The sequence below is a fragment of the Daphnia carinata genome, chromosome 1 (assembly GCF_022539665.2).
Source record: "Daphnia carinata strain CSIRO-1 chromosome 1, CSIRO_AGI_Dcar_HiC_V3, whole genome shotgun sequence".
NCBI lineage: Eukaryota > Metazoa > Arthropoda > Branchiopoda > Diplostraca > Daphniidae > Daphnia > Daphnia carinata.
The window spans coordinates 13,596,396-13,615,771 of record NC_081331.1 but is presented as its reverse complement, the minus strand read 5'-3'; the positions used below and the strand labels follow the sequence as shown (position 1 = coordinate 13,615,771).

At 43.6% G+C, this 19,376-nt stretch overlaps 2 protein-coding genes across 9 annotated transcripts in view; one reads left to right on the top strand and one right to left on the bottom strand.

Annotated features, from left to right (window-relative positions):
- LOC130691643 (aminopeptidase N-like) overlaps nucleotides 1-19,376 on the top strand; it is a 95,658-nt gene that overhangs the window by 18,663 nt on the left and 57,619 nt on the right. The gene's annotated exons all lie outside the window — the stretch shown is intronic.
- The window catches only part of LOC130691646 (cAMP-specific 3',5'-cyclic phosphodiesterase, isoforms N/G-like), an 80,055-nt gene that overhangs the window by 11,949 nt on the left and 48,730 nt on the right, over nucleotides 1-19,376 (bottom strand). For 5 of the 8 annotated variants that reach the window (XM_059494635.1, XM_059494630.1, XM_059494641.1 and 2 more), the window contains exons 3-5: nucleotides 12,760-12,861; nucleotides 12,613-12,692; nucleotides 10,292-10,404 (exon numbers count right to left, since the gene is read on the bottom strand). In XM_059494635.1, the coding sequence (XP_059350618.1) occupies nucleotides 10,292-10,404; nucleotides 12,613-12,692; nucleotides 12,760-12,861 (295 nt within the window). Of the gene's footprint in view, nucleotides 1-1,646; nucleotides 2,523-10,291; nucleotides 10,405-12,612; nucleotides 12,693-12,759; nucleotides 12,862-15,679; nucleotides 15,912-19,376 lie in introns of those variants that run through there. The other 3 variants (XM_059494638.1, XM_059494629.1, XM_059494632.1) reach the window with 3 other exon arrangements.

The window sequence follows — 19,376 nt, the reverse complement described above, 5'->3', positions numbered from 1 at the left end:
AAAAGTACGCTAATCCTGATTCACTGGGCCTCAGTCACGAACGTGGGCGTAAATTGCACGGCACCCGGTGCACTGTTGAAAACTTTTGAATACAAAAAGAAAAAAAAAAAAATAGTGTCAACAATTATTCCCAACTGGAAGAGACACGGCACCTCTTCACGTCTGTCCATCAACTGCAGGCAAACGAATTTATTAGAAGGAAAAGCCGTTTTTCGTACATGCCCGGCTTGACACGAAAGCGAATGATCCAACGTGCCGATCCACCATGAAACAAAAACGGACGGAATTCGGCGAAAAAAAAAAAAAAATAAATAACGAGGATGAAATAAACACTCTTTCAACATCACGAGCCAAGGATAGCGTAGAGCTTTCGCCACGTGCATAGCTTCATTGCTAGTAATCGTTGTAGTAGGGAGGTATAAAGCAGTGCAGCAGTTTGTCTACGAAATAACATTTTTCTTTTCTATTTTAAAAAGCTCTTTGTTTTGTTTCGCAAAAGAACCCGAGGAGGCTGTTGACAGCCCCATCCTTATTTTTGCCCATTAGAGAGACGCAGCCGCACTTTTCTCCTCCGGCTTGCTGACTTGTGTTTGCCTCACTTTTCTTTTGCCAAAAAGGACGAAGGGGGGGGGGGGGCGACCTTCGTTAGTATTTCGTTTCGCCCTCATTTTGAGCCACGGGTCGATACGAAAGTTAGCACGTGCCCCGCCAGAAAGGAAATCGACGATAAGAAAAGAACAAAAACAAAAAAAAAAAAAAAAAAATATAAAAAACATTATCGATCTTTCGGGACGTGAGTTGCGAATATTTCACGCCACGTCGATGAAATGTCTGTTATTACTTTGAGCGCTACGTGTCTACTACAGACGGATAACGAGCTTTCTATTAGGCAACGCGCACGGTAAACACGTAATATAGTTGCGCAAGTATTCGAGTTGTCATTAATGCAGATACGTTGGATAAATCTCGGGCAAAGTATCAGCGTGTGGATCAGACAGGCGCCTGAAAAGAAAAACGACAGCCAAACGAAAGAGGTGACGGCTTGATTTCTCTTCATCAAAGTTGCAAAGTACAGACGCTCCGTCTGCAAAAACTTGTACTCCGAACAAAACGGGCTAAAAAAACCTCTAGGGGATGCTGCTTGAATCCGATGGATAGTGAGCATTATGCAAATGTACCGTATTTGAACCTGAGTGAGTTGCGATGCTCGCAATCAGCCCATAGGGCCAGTGAAAAAAAGAAAAAAAAAAGAAGCAGCAGCAGCACAGTACACAGTACGTGTATACTATAGCAGCGCAGCTACACGGAACTACTGCCAAACTCTATTACGAAGTTGTTGGAATGCTCCAACGGTCCAGCTGTCTGATCGGGGGCTCAGACTCTGTGCCAAGAGTACGCATAGTTGCATCATCCCACAAGCAGCCACCTACGACATATGCATGCATAATTGAAAGCATCAATCTCTAGGACTGCATCTAAAACTTTGGCCAAAAACGACTACAACGGGTGCCCAATTAGACCCCATGCCATCATTTAAAACCTTTCCCGGCAGCAAGGCTTTTCAGATCTGCGCAGACCAGTTGGGATAACGACCAACGAAGTGCAATGCGAGGGATTCAATGATTTTGAGGGCGGGGTGTGGCTACCTGTTTGCACTTCATGTAGCGCAATTTGGTGACCGAGTCGGATTGGTCGTCGACTTCGGTCGACGGCGATGAAGAAATCAAAGGCTGGAGGGAACGACGGACCAATTGGGGTAGTGAGAAAGCGGCCGGTTGTGAATTGCGTCTCGACGGAGTCGACGGCCTCGCCTCGGCCGCTTCTCGCTGCTGTTGTTGCTGCTGCCTTGGCGTGACAACCGTGCGGACGGGATCAGCCGGCGGGGCAGCGACGCAAGACGTGAAAAACGACGTCGCTGACGACGTGGGCACCACCGAACTGGAACTCGATCGCCGCGGATGCTTTTTGCGCCAACTGAAGAGACCGGAAGATGAAGAAGAGGAAGACGTGGATGTCAGCGGTTGCGCCGTCGAGTTATGATGATGGTGCGATTGATCGACAGTCAACGACGGATGTCGCCACATTGTGCTGCCACTACTTCTGCTACAGTTATTGTCTCCGTGTGCATTGGGTGGACGCCATCCGGCCGCACCGCTCCTATCGCATCGCTCGTTGCCGTCGTCTACGCGGTGCTTAGTCGTTCCGCTTCCAGGCCGGAAAGGCGACAAACTGGCAGGCCGATTTCGAAGAAGCGGAGCGCCAAAAACCGTCACCGGATTACTGTCTTCTGGCAGCGAAAGACGCTGCCGCGATGTTGATGTCGTCCGGTAATGGTGACGGCCAGACCCAGGGGCCTCATCGACATCGTCGTTGACGCCACCGGATCTCGTTCTTTGACTGTTGTTGCTACTCGACGCCGCGGCCGAGTGCGGCGGCGGCGTCGTCGACGGACTTCTCGGCTGTCCGTAAAAATCTGGACTGTCAGTGCCCGTCACCGTTTCGGTCATAGTATTAAATGCGTGATCACTTCGCCAAGCAATTAACGACGACTATTGACGATGCTTGAAACAAAGAGTTTTCCGATTGGTGGATTCTGAGAGAGAGAGAGAGAGAGAGAGAGAGAGAGATAAAGAATAGGCTTCTGATGAGAGGGGATGGCTGAAGTGCGGGCAGAAGTAAATCAACGTAAAATCGAGGGTGTAGCAGTCAGCTCTCAGCCACCGCCATTGCGGTATTGGTGATAAACCATTGGAGCGCGATCCACAAATTGACAGGGGACGCAAGCATTTGACGGCGAACCAGTAATCTGGTCACACGGCATTATGTGCTTTGTATATCCTCTCCTTCCGTCTAGCCGTAATAAGGCTTGACAATAAGCGACACTATATTCGAACGAACGAGACACTGAAAAGCGAACGAACGGGGGCCAATCAAGCCCCTCCACCGTGTACGAGCAGACAGGCGGATTCCACTGTCTACTGGCCGATTGCACCATGGACACGCCAATTTGTCGACGACACGCTTAACATGTTTAACTTGAGCTTCATCCAAAAAATCGCGGCTGAAGCACACAGCGACATCACGCACGATGAGACTGACAGTACGAAACACACTCGGCGAGCTGCTGGGTTGAACGCCGCGAGCGTCCCTTACATATATATATATATATATTTCTTTTTTGATTTTCTTTTTTTGTTTTGTTTTTGTCACGTTCGTTGAGCGCCCTCCACACTGGCGGATGGATGGCGAACGACTGAGGGTGCTGCCAACTGAGAGAGCTATAGTAGAGCTTGTGTCTCGCCCTACTCTCGTTTCCTACCCTGCGCTCTCTGCGTTATGTGTTCCATAGTAGCTCCGCAGCAGCTCCTACAACACCAGCTCTATATAGTTAGCTGCACTCCCGCCATACCAATCCGACGTAGACAACGAAAAAAGAATAGAGAAATAACGACAGCCAACGAAACTATCAGAACATTTTGTTTTTTTGTTGTTGTTGTTGTTCTTGATCCTTTAATGATTTGCGTAAGCGGAAAGAATGACACGCAATATCAAACTCGAGAATACTCAAAATCAATGAACTACGATCGTTTGCCAATTCCGCTGAATGAATTGGGTACATCACGAGGTCGAAACGAGGTCCCCATGTTTTCCCTTTAAAAGACTTCAAGCTGAAAAGGGTTGATCGTTCCAACCCAAACAGAAAGAGAAAAAAAAAAAAAAAAAGAGACGGAGTTAAAGCCGAAAGCGAGTAGTATTGAATACCGGTTTTTGGTTGGGTTTCGCTTAGTCATTCGGGCCGCAAAAGAAGGGGTTATGCAACATCAATTTTTTTTTGTGTGTGTGCAAGGTTCTGCAGCAGACAAATCGGACCGGATCTAGGCGCCGATGGGATCGCTGAAAAGACCAATGGAGTATTGATGGCTCTCGTTGAGACGCTGTTGACTCGTAAGCAACTCGCCGTATAAGTATACAGCCTGGTCTGTGTAACACAGTGACGGTGGTGGCCGTGTATATCAACACACTCTCCTCTACTTGGCGTAGCGGTACACCTCTTGGCTTCGTTTCGATCAATAGCGGGGAAATACACGGACGAAAGAGGAAGAGAAGTGGGGAGAGGCAAACCGAAAGGAGAACCTAACCAACGTACAAAAACGTACCCAAAACAAAATCAAATAAAGTATCAGTGTCCAGGAGGGATTGAGAGCTTCGTGTGGGTTGGGGATAAAAAAAAAAAAAAAAAAAACTCCTGCCAACAGCAAGAGCAGGAACAACTAACAACACGAGGAACTAGTTTCATCCACGAGAACTCTTAGGTCTCCCTCCGTTTCCGCTTCGGGTTACCGACACTCAAAAATTGTGTGCGCTTTTTCACTACGCCGGCTGTTTGTATATGACATCGGAACGATTCGAGCTGAAAAAGCGAATAAATTGAAAACACCTTTCAACTAACGCTGTTATCTGCCTACGCTCGGAGCTTCTCGTAATCGTCTCCATATACACAGGGAAAAAAAAAAAAAGGACGAGGCAGAAGAAAATGCGGATTTGGAAATAGGAGGCCGAATGGCAACGGAGCGATGGATTGAGTGTCGAGTGAGCAACGGGGAAGGAGGCAGCAGTCAGAACGTGTAGATAAAAGAGTGATGAGGGAGGCGGATTCTGAGAAGAGATTGGATTAAGCATGGTTACGTACATATCGACACAAGCTTTGGCCTATTACATCTCGCCGGAGAACGACACACAGCCGACGGCCAAGTGACTGGTAGCGTGATGGTTAAGCGGCTCAGTTTATACGCTCCTCATATTTCCTCTCTGCTGCTATTTTTTTTTTTTTTTTCGATTTCCAAACACACGTACACATACTCATAAGAAAGAAAGAAAAAAAAAAAAATAAGGTAGGCGAGCTGGAGCCAGAAGGAGAAGTAGAAGGAACTCAGGAAAGAATGGGCATGGAACGCGAAGAGCGAGAGAGAGACAAAACAAGCTCCGCTTCTGCTGCTGATAGACGATTTCCACCAATGAAATCTGAGGCTGTGTCTCTGACGTCATACTGACGCACGAACGTTAGGTCCCTCCCCTTCTGCTTGCTTGTATCCGCCTGTGCACATACTACACCACTTCCATCTCGTTTCTAACATTTCTCCACACAGCTCTCCCCCCCCCCTCCCCCCCACTTATTTTTGCTTCTTCCTTCTTCCGACTTTCATCTTTGTTGACGGCGTTGCACGTTTTAATCTACGGAGGCCACACGAAGAAAAACAGAGGGAAAAAAAAAAAAAAAAGGGGGGAGACCATCGAAGCCCATACAAACAACACGCAGACGACGTATTGCCCCGTTAGTTGGCACAATGGTTCGGGCCTTATGGTCAATGTTGTGGGGGGGGGGGGGGGGGGGCTCTGCGTCGCCCTAAACACGTGTGCACGGACTGAGCAACGCGTGCGACCTCACCAACCAGTGAGAGAAAGAATGGCTTCAGCTACACATTCTTACGATGGAAGCATTTAAACGGATAGACGATGGGTGACGAAAAATGGATGAATGATTACTATCATCGAACATCAATCATAAGCTTATCGAAAATTCTTCTCGTCGCTTGATGTACTGCCAGAGAGAGGAGAGCAATTCAAAATTCGCAGTCTAGTATTTCATCAACAACCAATCTGCCTCATCTGTGTTCTTATTTTTGCAAGGAACACGTATAACCCTATAACAATTAATTTCGAGCCAATTCCAAAGACGGACGACTCGCCCCGGAGAAGACAGACCGATACGTTTGAACCCGTTTGTTAACTACAAGTTTCTTGGTAAAAAGCTACTGGCGATGTCCTACAACAACTAAAGCACACGTCCCACCATACAAATAAAAGTTGTACAGCAACTTGCGCACCCCAGTCGAACTCGGAGATGCCCCGACTTTGGCTAGACGTCTGCGCCCCAACGTCAATTCGCAAAGTCATTGACTGCGTCTCGTTCATAGTATTAAAGAAAAGTTTCAAGGCGCCTACGGCGTTGAACAAAGCAAACATTTGAAAGAATCAAACGCTAGCTCCTAAAAATGTCGAATGTATAGCGTGTGATGTGCCTGCGTGTGATGTGCCTGCGTGAGCCAGCCGTTTTTTTTTCTTTTTCGGAACTATTTCTTTCGTGTGCATCTCTGAATTGCAAAAAAATAGGGAGAAAACGGCAGCGCCTAAATACGACAGCTTTTAAACGAGTAGATACAACACAAAAGGGACGCAGAAATAGGGATGCTTGGCGGAGCAAATTATATCAGAAAAGCGGATGGCAACAAAAGAACGACGTGCTGATGCAGATTGACGATTTCAATAATGCAAAGTAAAGCAAATACAGCAACGGAGAGAACTGTAAAAAGACGTCGGCGGGCACATACGACGACGCTGTTCATTTTGTTACTTTTGTTGATCCACCCAGTCCCCCATCCCTTCTTTTTTTTTTTTTTTCCACAGGGTCTGTCGTCAGCAAAAAGTTCGACAATAGCCCAGTTTTCCCGGTGCAGATCGATGCATGGCAAAAGCACTACTCGACGGCCTTTTCGACTATTTTATTCTGCGATTCTTTTTTTTTATTTTCACACGCACCGTAAAAACCTATTAAAGTCGGCCTTAATATCGAGAAGGCGGTATAAGACAGTTTGAGCGTAAATCGGCCAAACCGATCAAGAAACAGGGTAGAATTGCTTTACAAGGACGAAGGAAAAAAAAAAAAATAGCTACACGATCGATAATAGGCAAAGGGGAAAATGATGAGCAGCGCCATTGCTAAGGCAGATCAAATGGCAAAAGAAATGATAGGAAGAAAAAAAAAAAAAAAAAAAATCCAGTCAACATTCAGGGCGGAGGATGGAAGAAAAGGATCAAGTTGGAATAAGATCCTAGAAAGAAGGAGGAAGAAAAAAGCAAAAGTTTTCTTTTTTTTTTTTTTTTTTCTTTCTTGGCTCGATGGTGAAAGACGAGAGACCAGCAGGACTGAACAACTAGGCCTTCAAAAGAAGGGGGAGAAGGGTTATGTATTGACAAATCGATCAATCGATTGCACAGCGTATACAAACAGACCGGTCGGGCCAGCACAATCGGCTGCCAACACGCAATCCATAGTAGACTTACGTACATACCTTTGAATGCATACAGAAGGAGCGCGGGGGTGATAAGGACATGGCTAGAAAATCGGGAGTCGAGTCACGCGATCTATGTGCCTCTCTAGTCCGCTCTGCCGTTCGCAGCAGCGCCCTGTGCATGTCTAATGCGCACATGTAGGAACAAAATTGAAATATGGAAATCATCCACTGTTTGCCCTTGAAAAACTGTATAGCACTACGAGAATATAGTAGTGTACAATGGCTTAGCTTCAACTTGGCTAAACCTCAAAGTCACATAATAACCTAGGCTTGCGAACTCATGGCACTCCGGCAGCCTACCACCCCCCCCTCCCGCACGCCCCACTTTTCCCCTTTGCCAAGGCGTCGTTGTCGTCCTCATCATTATCCCATAAATCTACATACAACATTTCCTCTTTCCACTCAAATGCTTTTGAATAATGATGATGCCCGATGACGATTTATAGGCGCAGATAGAACGCCTATAAATAGCAACTCTATACAGCTATACAGAGGCCATTCATCATCAACGGGCGGAGGAAAAGCCAAAGACAAAACAAAACAAAAACCAAGAGAAAGTGCTGATCCAACTCGCACAAGACGGACACATAGGCGGCTGCAAAACAAAGCTTTCAAACCGAGGTAATAATGCATTTGAGCGTCGCCGGATTATTATGTCGCACAACGTCCCGAAAAAGAAGGGCAAGGCAACGGAAAAAAAAAAAAAAAAAAAAAATTGTACGGAATCCGGCATGATCAGCAGTAGCCTAACATCCACACGCGCCCCTGGCCGACGAGTCTATTAATTCCGCTGGCGCCAGACGTCGCAACAAACAAAAACACGCCGTGTACAAAAAGAAAAATAAAAAAAAAAAAAAAAAAAAAAATAAAAATAAAAAAAAAAAAAAAAAAAAAAGGATTCAAAAGAAAGAAAAAGAAAATTGAATGCTAGCAAGGTCTGGATGTACATGGCTGCATAACACGATGCTATAGTGTCGTGATCGTGAAGATCAGTCCCGCGATTAATCTTCTTGTCTTCAAGCAATTTTTCTCGTCGCGACTAATACCCAACCCAAAGCCACATAAATGTTACTTGTCGGCTTTGTTCGCATTACAGTCAGCGTTCCTCTTCTGCGAAAGCTCAAGGCTCTCGTAATTCCGCAACGCGCATAACTGTTGTCTTCTTTTCGTTCAAAGAAAATACAAACAAATAAAAGGAACTCAAAAGAGTTAATCGCTTTCCACGGCCAGGCTATAAGGTAGGTAAACAGAAGGCATTTCGTGTGCAAAAGCACACGGATTGCCATCGTATTGATCCTGTTGATTATGCTGAGGCCATTTTCTTTTCTTTTTTTTTTTCACGCAAAGTGAGGCCCTCCAAAAAAGCAAGTTACTATAAACGAGTACCTAAGCGTTACTTAGGTGGTAATGCTGTGTGCCATAACGCGATGGTCTTTAGTTGCTAGAGACATTGCGCTTATTCTAAAAGTTCACGGCGCCATTTTACACGCACGAAGCACGCCCCCCCGTTTCCCTTTAATCAAATTGCGCTTTCAGTCGTGGTCTCAATCGTGGAAATAGACCGGTCGGACGCATCGTATAAGACCCTTTGTTCAACGATATGCACTTGTTCTCTCTCTCTCTCTCTCGTTGCACGTCGTTCGCTACTGAGGACCTACGCACTTGTCAATGCGACTATGCAGCCGAGCTAATAAGATGAAAACGGAAGAGACCGACAACTGATTCAGTCGCGTAACAAGATGTGCTGAGAGTTCGATAGGGAAGACGTTGGCGGAGAGACGTCGATGGTAATGAGATGAAAGCACGGCCATGACGTCAATAAGGCAATAAGAATTCTCGTTTGCAGAACATCCACTTTTTAAATAACGTTTTACTTCTAGCTACAACGCAAAATTGGTTTGGTTCAAAATTCGTAGAAAAAAAAAAAAAACTCTTTTGGCCGGGCCGTTTGGCAGGCAAAAATGTTAATCCACAGTCTGTGGGCCATTTGCACAGAGTTCCACTCAGTTATCGTGCAAGTCAAATATTCAGACTTGGCAGCCAGCAAAATGCAAAAGATAATTTTGTTTTCTTCTTTTTTAAGAAAAAAAAAAACAAACGCGAATCAATCCAGGAGTTTGGTGGGTGGTGGAAAGAGGGGGAAAAAAAAGGGGGTTGGTCCGTTTTCGGAACGGATGGTGCAAAAATGCGAGGATATCGGGAATTGATTGGCGGATGAGCGAACGCAAGTGGAATAGCGTGACAACAACCAAGGCCAGTCGAATGAGTCGACAAATGAAGAGGCCAGCAAAAATCAATCGAAAAAAATAGTAGATCGTTCAGACAAATGACGACGCAATCCCCCCCCCCCCCCCCCAAAAAAAAAAAAAAAAAAAAAAAAAAAAAAAAAAAAAAAAAAAAAAAAAAAAAAAAAAAAAAAAAAAAAATTAAAACGAGAGGAAGAAGACGAGGAAGAAAAAAAAAATCGAATCCAAGAATCACAAGACGCACAAGAAAGAAAGGAAGTAGAGAAGACGAAGAAATACGAGTGAGAAAGAGAGAGGGCAAAAGATGCGACCACCAGGTTCTTCCTTCTCTTTTTGATCCGAACGATCGATAGTAACGAACGGACCGTCGATAAGGAATAAAAAATAAAAATAACCGAATCACGAGACATATATAGTATGTACGTTAAAGCTACTGCTCTACGTAGCATGGGAAACGGATATTATGGAAAGAAAATGAAACTAGAGTGTACCCCGAGGAACCGCGCAATCAAATCAAAACTTTTAACCGAAGGATTTAAAACAAAAAAAAAGGGGAAAACCTTCGACGAAAATAGATGGCAATAATGATGGGATTGAGAAACCATTTTGTTCTAACGCAAAGAGTCAAAAGAACGCGCCTACGCACGTCGCAGCTTATCAAAATCATTTGAGAGAGAGAGAGAGAAATCCATTGATGTGATGACGGAAACTCGGATGTTTTCGCTCTTAAAGTCACTCGCAAAAAAAAAAAAAAAAGATGACACAAGACACTGAGTTGACACCCGCAACAATCCCCGTAAATACCTTCGGGATAGGTTACCAGCGACACACGATGACGCACGTACGACTTATTGGTTGGGGACAGGCAAACAAAAATAACGAAACGGAAGGACAACTTCAATTTGGCCTTACCTTGCTAGAGGCCATGTCACTGACGGAACGATGCGTTTGGATCGTCTCCAACTGGTCCAGACACCAGTCCAGCTCTTCCAGCGTTTCCACGGCCAGCCGGGTGTACGTTTCATCTGTTATGCAAAACAAAACAAAAAATAAAACTCATTTTAGCACAGGACTTTTGCGCGATAATTGCGAAAGCAGATTGACGTTGCATTTCGAGAACAAAACAATGGATAACGAAATATGAAATGAAATATTCTAAAATTCAAAACAAAAATGAATTAGTTTTGAATATTGGTCTGTCATGGTTGATGATGCAAGACACCAAAACATTCAGGATTTTTTTTTTTTTGCAGAAAAAAACATGGGGTATTTTATCCCCATTAAAAAAATATTTTTTTTTTTTAGGGCCGTAAGAAAATGGCGCTGTTTAGTTTTGGAGTTTATTGGTTTGGGTTCTTATTTTTTTTTTTTACGATGATGAACGCGAGTCCCGGTGGGCTGGTAAAAGATTAACGACCGCCGTGCCGTTTTCAACTTGTTTTCATTCGCCGACTACTGCCGCTGCAACAGATGAGCTAACGTCGTTCCAACTCATTGAGGATAGTACTTATGGAATACGGCCCGCGTTTATGAAAAATCTGCATAATACACAAGCCGTCGCTTCCGTAATTGTTGGCAACTAAATCACCCCCCCAATTTCCGGCCATTTTTACGCGAACTGAGTAAAAAGCCACGCGACAGCTGGCCAGCTTTGCCAAGAAGAGAAAACTAAACAACAACAACCAAATGTATGTTGGCATCATCTGCAGTAATCAGTCCGACATACGTACGTGAACATCGAACAAAAATAAAACATTTGCAACTTCGTCAAGTCAAAATAGGGAATTGAAAAAAGGATTGCCAGAACGATGGCGTCATCTTTTAAGGGCTCTACTGCCAACTCCATTACATTAAGAATTTCACGACATTAACGTTGGCGGTCGTGGAATTCTACAACGTTCTATTTGATCAAATAAAACGGTGGGTAATATTATGGTTTCTCTTTCCCGCACGCTGGACTGATACCCTCCCCTTGTTGACAGGCTTTTGTTTTTGCGGGATCGTGAACACTACGAGTCCCAGAGTCCCTCTGTTGGTGGTCCAGATAGGTCACAAGCGTTCACAATTTTAGACGAGTTGTAGAGGGCGAACCCTTCCTGTAGATGTCCTCACGGTTTTTTTTTTCCGCCGGCGTGTCGTCCTAGTCACGAACGCTACCCGCTAGGTGGAAGTCTAACGAGCTATCAGTTTAAAACCTATAGGTCTGTTCAAATCCTTTTTCGGGCTTTTTCTTTCTTTTCTTTTCTTTTCTTTTTTTTTTCTTTTTAAACATTAAAAAAAAAAATGCATTTGAAAAATCAGAAAGAGGAAAAGAACACGCCCCAACGACAAGATGACTTTTCCGCTCGTAAAATTCCGTACAAGACGATACAAAGGTCATCAGTATTCTGGCGGGGTGTTCATCGTTTTCTTCACTTTCAACTTTCCAAGAATGCTTCGAACGAAACGCGAAGAAAGGAAAGAGATCGGATATGGTACTAGAGATAGGATGACCCAGAGGATTCATATCCCTTGCCCATATATACAAAGATGGAAGAGTAGGTGCTTATAAACTATACATAATCCTTCGTCGTCGAGCGTCATATGTTGACAGCCAGACAAATTGAACGGATGACGTGTACGAAGGTCATAAGACATCGAGTCTCAATCAAAAGGGAGAAAGCAGATTGCATTGGTTTATGGTTTGGGCTTGATCAAACTTATTCGTATGGCAAAAACAAAACAAAAAAAATAAATGGAATCCGCATCTTCCCTTTGTTTTGAAAACAACAAGGAGAGACGACAGGTGATGAGTCAGAATGACGGGCAAAAGAAAAAAAGAATCTGATCAAAACAGACCAGCAAGGGACTCTGCAAATTTCCATGTCAAGTAAACTAAACGCGTAGAACGAACAGGAATGAAAAGAAACATTACAGACCAGCCAAATCAAACAAAAGCCGAACATAAGGATTGGAAAGCGAGTTGATAAACGAGCGTTCGCATTCTGTCATGTCGGCCAATGACGACGGGCCGATTCATCATCGTGTCGACGCCAATAAAAGTCAGAATGCCATCCAAAAATCTACTGTACAATGCGAGAGACCTGTCTATCTAATGTTATGATTGGGACAGACTTTCCCTTTTTGTTACGTCTGATTCGATGAAAGAGCTCGTTAGAATATGAATGTCTAAAAGTTCACTACATCAAATGAGTGTTAATTTTATTTTTTTTTTTTAAATTTTGTTTGCTTACTTTTCTGAAACTCACCTCCCGGAGTAAGGTTCTTGGGTTGCGGGGTCGACACTCCAGTCGACTGCGACGAACGTCTCGATCTGTAGATTGAAACCAGTTGACGTATTTTTTCCAATTTGCAACATTAATAATGCACAGCAAACTTACCGATTGATGGGAATGCTCGTCAAGCAGATGTAGTTATTACGGACGCTACGTAGGCTGGCCAGTATCTGCGCAAAGGGAGTGACGATCAAGTCTTCTCCGTGCCTGAATGGGTCAAGAACGACACGAAAAGAGAAACGGATTAATACAATGCAGGTCTACGGATGACGTAGGTAGAAAACAACACACAAAGAGAGAAAAAAAAAAACCATGGCAATCCATCAGAATAAAATGTCACATTTCCCCCGTTTGTTTATCCTGACAGGAAGACATTCGCCGAAAACATTTGCCAACCAAAAACATCCGAGACATCCACTAAAATTAAACTAGCGAAACCTTCAGCTTCCTATTGTAGAAGACACAGCTAGACAAGAACACCGTTGCTGAGGAATTATTCAACAACGAAATTCCCGGAAATAAAAAAAAAAAAAAATGTTTAAAGTAACATAAATACTGAGACATTTTTTTGTTTGGCATCTATATCGCATGACAACGTAATAACCAAGATGTTATTCTGTAGTTCCTCTGTGTGTGTGTGTGTGTGTAAGTCTAACTACATATTCCCTTGTTGTTTTTCTTCGGACGTGGATAAATCTCATTGCAAATATGGAATTCCTGAGCGTTGTCTGTATGAACGGCACGCAAAACGAAAAAAAATCCCTGACCATGGCCAATTCGCGGCACAACGATGCATTTTTCATCAACTATAGCTGGGGCCAAGAGCCACAAACAACAAATCAAGACGATAGAAAAAAACAAAAACAAAAAATAATAATAAGAGGAAGGATTGATCCACTAAGGATAAGAGAGTCTAGAGATGCCATCATTCCACTGGAAACACAAGCCAAAAGAGCATCACGTAGCCTTTCGTCTAACCCAAAATTCAACGAATCCTTACAACAACAAAAAAAACAAACAAAAACAAAACAAAATAAAAAAACAGTTTTTGTCTTCTTTTGTTATCGTCGTCGATTTCTTTCTGGCGACTCAAAACTCGACGAGCCTTCTATCCCCCATAGAAGGCCTTGTAAATCTGATACCGTACATATATACAGTAGCATTGGTATGTGTATCGATACCGTCTACACAGTCCATCGACCGTGCAAACAGAGGAGAAGAAGGCGAAAGAGATATATTGCAGTAGGACAGTATGCTGGCTACAGTGGCAGGCTGTTGCTGTGGCTGAACGAGTTGAAAAATGGGTTCGGGTCGGCTTCGATCCATCAACGTCCTGGATTTGAGTGTCTTTGTACATCCCGTGTCTACGGTCGCGAGCGCTACTTCTATTTCGTTATGAAGTGGAGCCCTGTCTGATGTGTGTGTATAAGGCTCACTCCGCAATCAGTTCATCCCAGTGAAGAAGCTGCACTTTCAAACAATTCCGCAAGTTCTATTTGTTGTTACAGGACTAATGAAAAATGCACATCTCTCCGTCCGTCCATTGTTGTGGGTCATCGCAGGTCGGTAAAACCCGGAAAAAAAAAATAAAAGAAAGTGGACAATGAAAACGAGATGATGAATAATGCGATTCAAAAACAAGAAAATGATGAATAGGAAAAGAATAGAGGAGAAAGAAAAAGAACGCCATCGGTAAATCAAATATGGCGACGATGACAAAATATATATATGTATACTTAATATATAAATATATATATATACAAGCAAGTCAGCTGGGCCGTATTTCCCATATGCCTGACGTGCGTGAATCGAGGACACCGGAGACGACATGAGGAAGGGTCTGTTGTGTAAATGTGCGTGTGCGTGTGTGTGTGTCAGTCGTGTCCCGTGTGCACGTCCCATCAAGATATCAATAACAAGCAATAACACGCCAACCATATTTCTCCGTCAGTCAGAATTTCTTATAAAACGTACCTTTTTTTTTTCTTTTGAAAAAGGAAAAAATTCATTTGCACCTCTCCAATGCGTTGTAAACAACACCGTGCACGTAATGTCTTGGCCGGGTAGTGTACAACTCGGACGCACGATATGCTTTGTTAAGATTGTTTGTTTAAAAAAAAAAAAAACAAAGAATTTTCATTTTTGTTTTCCTATCGATTTCATCGATCGAAAAATTACAAACGAAAAGGGCGAAAGAAAATTGAACTGGCGATGAAAAGGCGAAGGGTAAACGCAGTCACGCGCGAGGTACGAATGAAAAATGACATTCATCAGAAAACTTCCGATTATCATCGTTTCATTTCATTTTTTTTTCTTCCCTTTGCCCTCCTTCCGTCATTTCAATGCAAATGATATTGATGATGGCCAAGGTTGTCCCTTCTTGTGGTATGTAAACATAATGATGTTTGCAAGTTTGGACGAAGGGAACGTTTCGATTCGATTAAAAAAAAAAAAAAATGGAGGCTCTCTTCATCGATCTTCCACTAGACTGCCCCGCCCTTTTATCTTTGCCTTATATATTATTTTTGTCTACTACAACATCCACAAGCTGATAATAATGAAGATTACTTGGCGACAATATAAATCTCCCATCCTGTCTCTCGACAGTATATTTAGACACCGAAAACTTCTAAGCTTCAGCAGCCGAAAAAGCTCATTAACTAACCGGCCAACATCAGCACCGGTGCGCGAAGAAAAACGGGCCGTCCTCCAAACTCTGTCCCCTGTTCCAGCCTTTACGTTGTAAAAAAAAAAATAATAAAAATAAAAACCTCCTATACTATTTTATGCGTTACGATCCTATCTTTATGGCTTTCCATTGTGTCGCGATAGGATTTCCTTTTTCTTTTCTTTAAAAACAACAAAAAAAAAAAATACGGCAGCCGTTGACTCTTTTGGAATGAACTGGAAATATTCATCATCGTCGAGGACAAACTTAACTCTCTTCGGAATGGAGTGGGAGGGGACTAGGGATATGCGAAAATAATGGGCCTCGGTACAAGGACGAAGCCGATGCAAGACTCACGCTAATCGTCGATGATTCTCGAAGAATCTCTCCCAGAAAGAGGAGCGATGCTTGATGCGGAGGACGCTGGTGCTGAGGGTCCGAGGGAAATGGCGCTCCTTGGCCGACTCTCTCTGCTCCACATCGTTGGCGTGAACGTGTTCCAACATCAAGGCAGACAGCGACTGATGCATTTCGGGATGAAATTTGCTAATACTCCCAGGAGAAGACATTTTTGTATCCCTTGCTGATTACTGTAGCATTCAATCAATTGCTTAACTGATGCAACGTGTGCCAAAATAGAAAAGACGAAGAAGGCCAAAAAAATCTGGCTGATGATGGTTCGTAATGACGTTTAATTTTTTCTTCCTTTTTTTTTTTTTTTTCGGCACTGATATCACACACTGTACGATTGATTAGTCTTTCACAAGAGACGGCCGTGAAAAGTAAAGTGCGGCTCGGAAAAAAAAAATCACAGGGCCAGTCAAGGCATCAAGTCAAAAGGCGTGTGTAACCTGGTCGGATGGAACCAGCGGCGGCGGGATTAAAACTTTCACGTTCCCAACACAAACAAAAAAAAGTCACTCAATCAATCGTTAATTGGCCGTCTGTAAGGAAGAAGAAAAAAAAAAGTGCACTTGACACGAAGAACAAGCGGGACGAGAAGTACGAGTCGGAAGAGTTTCTTGTCAGCGCCAGTTTTACATCCCCCCAAAATTCACTTAAAAGAACTTCAAGTGACAGCACTCGAAAGTCCATCAATGACTGAAGTTCTTATTTTTATACTCAACTCGGGACGGTGGAGAGACGAAGTTAAAGACGGCACCAAAAAAAAAAAAAAAAAAAAAAAAAAAAACAAACAAACAAACAAACGGAAGATTAGGGTTCAATCGGGAGTCTACGGGAAGGGGAGAGAGCGCGTTCTCAACTGAACTTACTCCAAGGCCTTCCCGCGGTATTATAGAGACGGGCGAGCACCAAAAGAAAGGAGGGAGAGGGAAAGCAAGAGAAAAAAAAAAAAAAAAAAAAAAAAAAAAGTTCACGGTTGGGCGGATGGTCTTCGGGTGGCGATAGTGAACGTCAGCAGTGTATTTGTCGGACTAAGAGAGCTTGAACTAAACTCTCTTTTTTTTTTTTTTTCCAGCAAAACGAAGTGAGCGTTCTCTATCTTTAACGATCGACCGAAAAAGGGCAAGGACGCGAAATCAGGGCCCGGCGCATCACTTCATTAAGGCGAGTGCGAAAATCGCTCGTTTCGCTCACGACACACACACACACACACACACACACACACTAAACAAGAAAATCTGCCTTTCCTGTTATCTCGTTGCTCGATTTTTCACAGTGAAAGTCCAACGTCAGAGCTTTTTTCCGCGTGTTTTTCTTTGTTGAATTTCTTATTAGCAAAAGAAGAAACGAGTTTTTTCGAATTCCTTTAATACGCAATTGCGTTCGATAAACTGGGCAGTTGTTGAAAGATCACTGTCCGAAATGACGCTGCAAGAAACGACACTCGTCGAATTTGTAAACGAAGAGAGAAATTCTTTGCCGAAATAATCAAATTGCAAACGGTCTTAAGACGGGACGATGCGCGACTGCATAAGAAAGAGAGTGGACAGTAGGCGGTCCCCGCGGTCAATCGATTTCTATCGGCAGACGTGATTTTTGTGGGTGTGTGTACAGTTCGTAGTGGTAGTTGCTCGTTCTTGGCCGACTGGAACACTCAAACGGGTTGCCAAACGCACTGGATAACACGTCGAATTATTATATCGTTTTTAACACAAAAAAAAAAAAAAAAAAAAAGAAGTGCGCCACGGCCATCTGAGCATTTGCGTGCGCGTTCAAAACTCCCTCTTTATCTAGGCGGGGAATTGACACACGAACACACACACACGCGCGCGCGCGTGCACAAATAAAAAAGAAAAAAAAAATAAATAAATTGACAAATTCTTCTCTTTTTTTTTTTTTAAATTCCGCCTGCGGGATTATATCTTGATTTTTGGGTTGCCAAGCAAAAAGGTGTTACAGTTTGATGTTGATACGCTCCGTTCCGCGTTCTATTTATTATTTTATTTTATTTTTTTTTTTCAAATGCGATGTCGTTTTCCATACGACAGTTCTTGGTGAAGGCTGACGGCGCTGCTATGACTGCAGAATCATTGCTGGGTTTCCCTTTCTCTCGGGCACGAAACCGTCATAACCAGATGAAATACAATCATGTCATTTTTCGTTAGAAGGATTCACGTTTTTTCTTTTCCCGGTATTTTACCAGGCACCAGCCGTTCCAACGACGCTATTCCTTTATTTCTTTTTTTTTTTTTTTTACGTCATCCAAATGATGAAATAAATCGGCAATCTCTGCTTTTTTTTTTTGTAACGCGAGGACAAAGAATAAAACGAGCCGTTCAACACAGAGAGAGAAAAAGAAAAGAAAAAAGAGTGAAGATAAATGACGCAAGATAAATCACGAAGAAGACGAGGGTGGGCAAAGTAGTTTGTTATTCCTTCACTCAAACGATTTCGTAGACGACGAGAGCAAAGAGAAACAACAACAAAAAAAAACAACAAAAAACACTACACAGTTCTGGTAATCGACGACAACTGTCGGATGTACACAAACAACTTCTCGTTTGTGCGCTCACTTTCCAGATTTCCTTCTTTTTATTTCTCGCCTTTTTCTTCTTTTCTGTCTTTCTTGGCTTTAACTTGTTTGTCTTGTTTGCTTAGACTAGCGCCAGCGAACTGTGTGGCCCGCCGTGATGACGGAAAATGTGGCTGAATACTGGAACGCGCCAGTGCTGCATCATGGAACATAAGAACACAATGCGCCAAAATGAAAAGAACGGGGCGCGTCCTGCAGCGCACGCGCATCGCCTTAAAACAAGGGCGGACTGAACGAACTTCGGCTCCTGCCAGAGTATGCACGCAAAATCACGGACCATACACACACACAGACACGTCGCGCGGCGGCAAGGTTACGCTATGGAGAAAAGCAAAAGGCAAAGGAGCAAAAATTGTTTTTGCCTTTCGCATTGCATCGGTCTGGGCCAGACATTTTTAGGCCGTCGAAGCTTCTACCACCCTAGCTGTTGCTACATCGATGTATATTTATGTGCGCATGTGGGTGGTGGAGCTTTCTGAGTGTGTTTGAGAGATGTTACATTTCTATTTTCTTTTTGACGTCGGGGGGGGGGGGGGGGGAAGGAGGAGGGGCGGCAGAGTACTCAGAGGCTCCTTGAGGGTCGGTTTCATGATGCAAGGATAGAACGAGAAGAGGGCGGAGAGGGGGAAGAATTTGAACGAGAGCTCAGACTAGACGGGCCCCACTAGACGTCATGCACTGTGCCATTTTGTCGACTGACGGCATTTGTTTTTATAGATCTACGTCAATCATCAGGACGTGTTTCCTTTATTTGAACAGCCGAGGTCTGCGTAACGAAATTGAATAACAGTTTGGGGAAAGCGATCCATTTTTGGCGGATGGCATTCGGATATGCTTCCAGGACCTTATGGTTTTGTTTCTAAACAAGCGCAACGAAGATGATGCGCATAGCCCCAAGCGCTTAATGCGATCCAATCGGCTTCGATGTTTTGAGCTCTTCCAGTTCACATGCCCGCAGTGAAATTTCGCTGCCGATTCATTTCCTTTTGCTCTCCTCCCCCGCCTTTTTTTTTTCCTCTCTAGTTAGCGTTATGATGACATTCCCTTCCCCCTTCC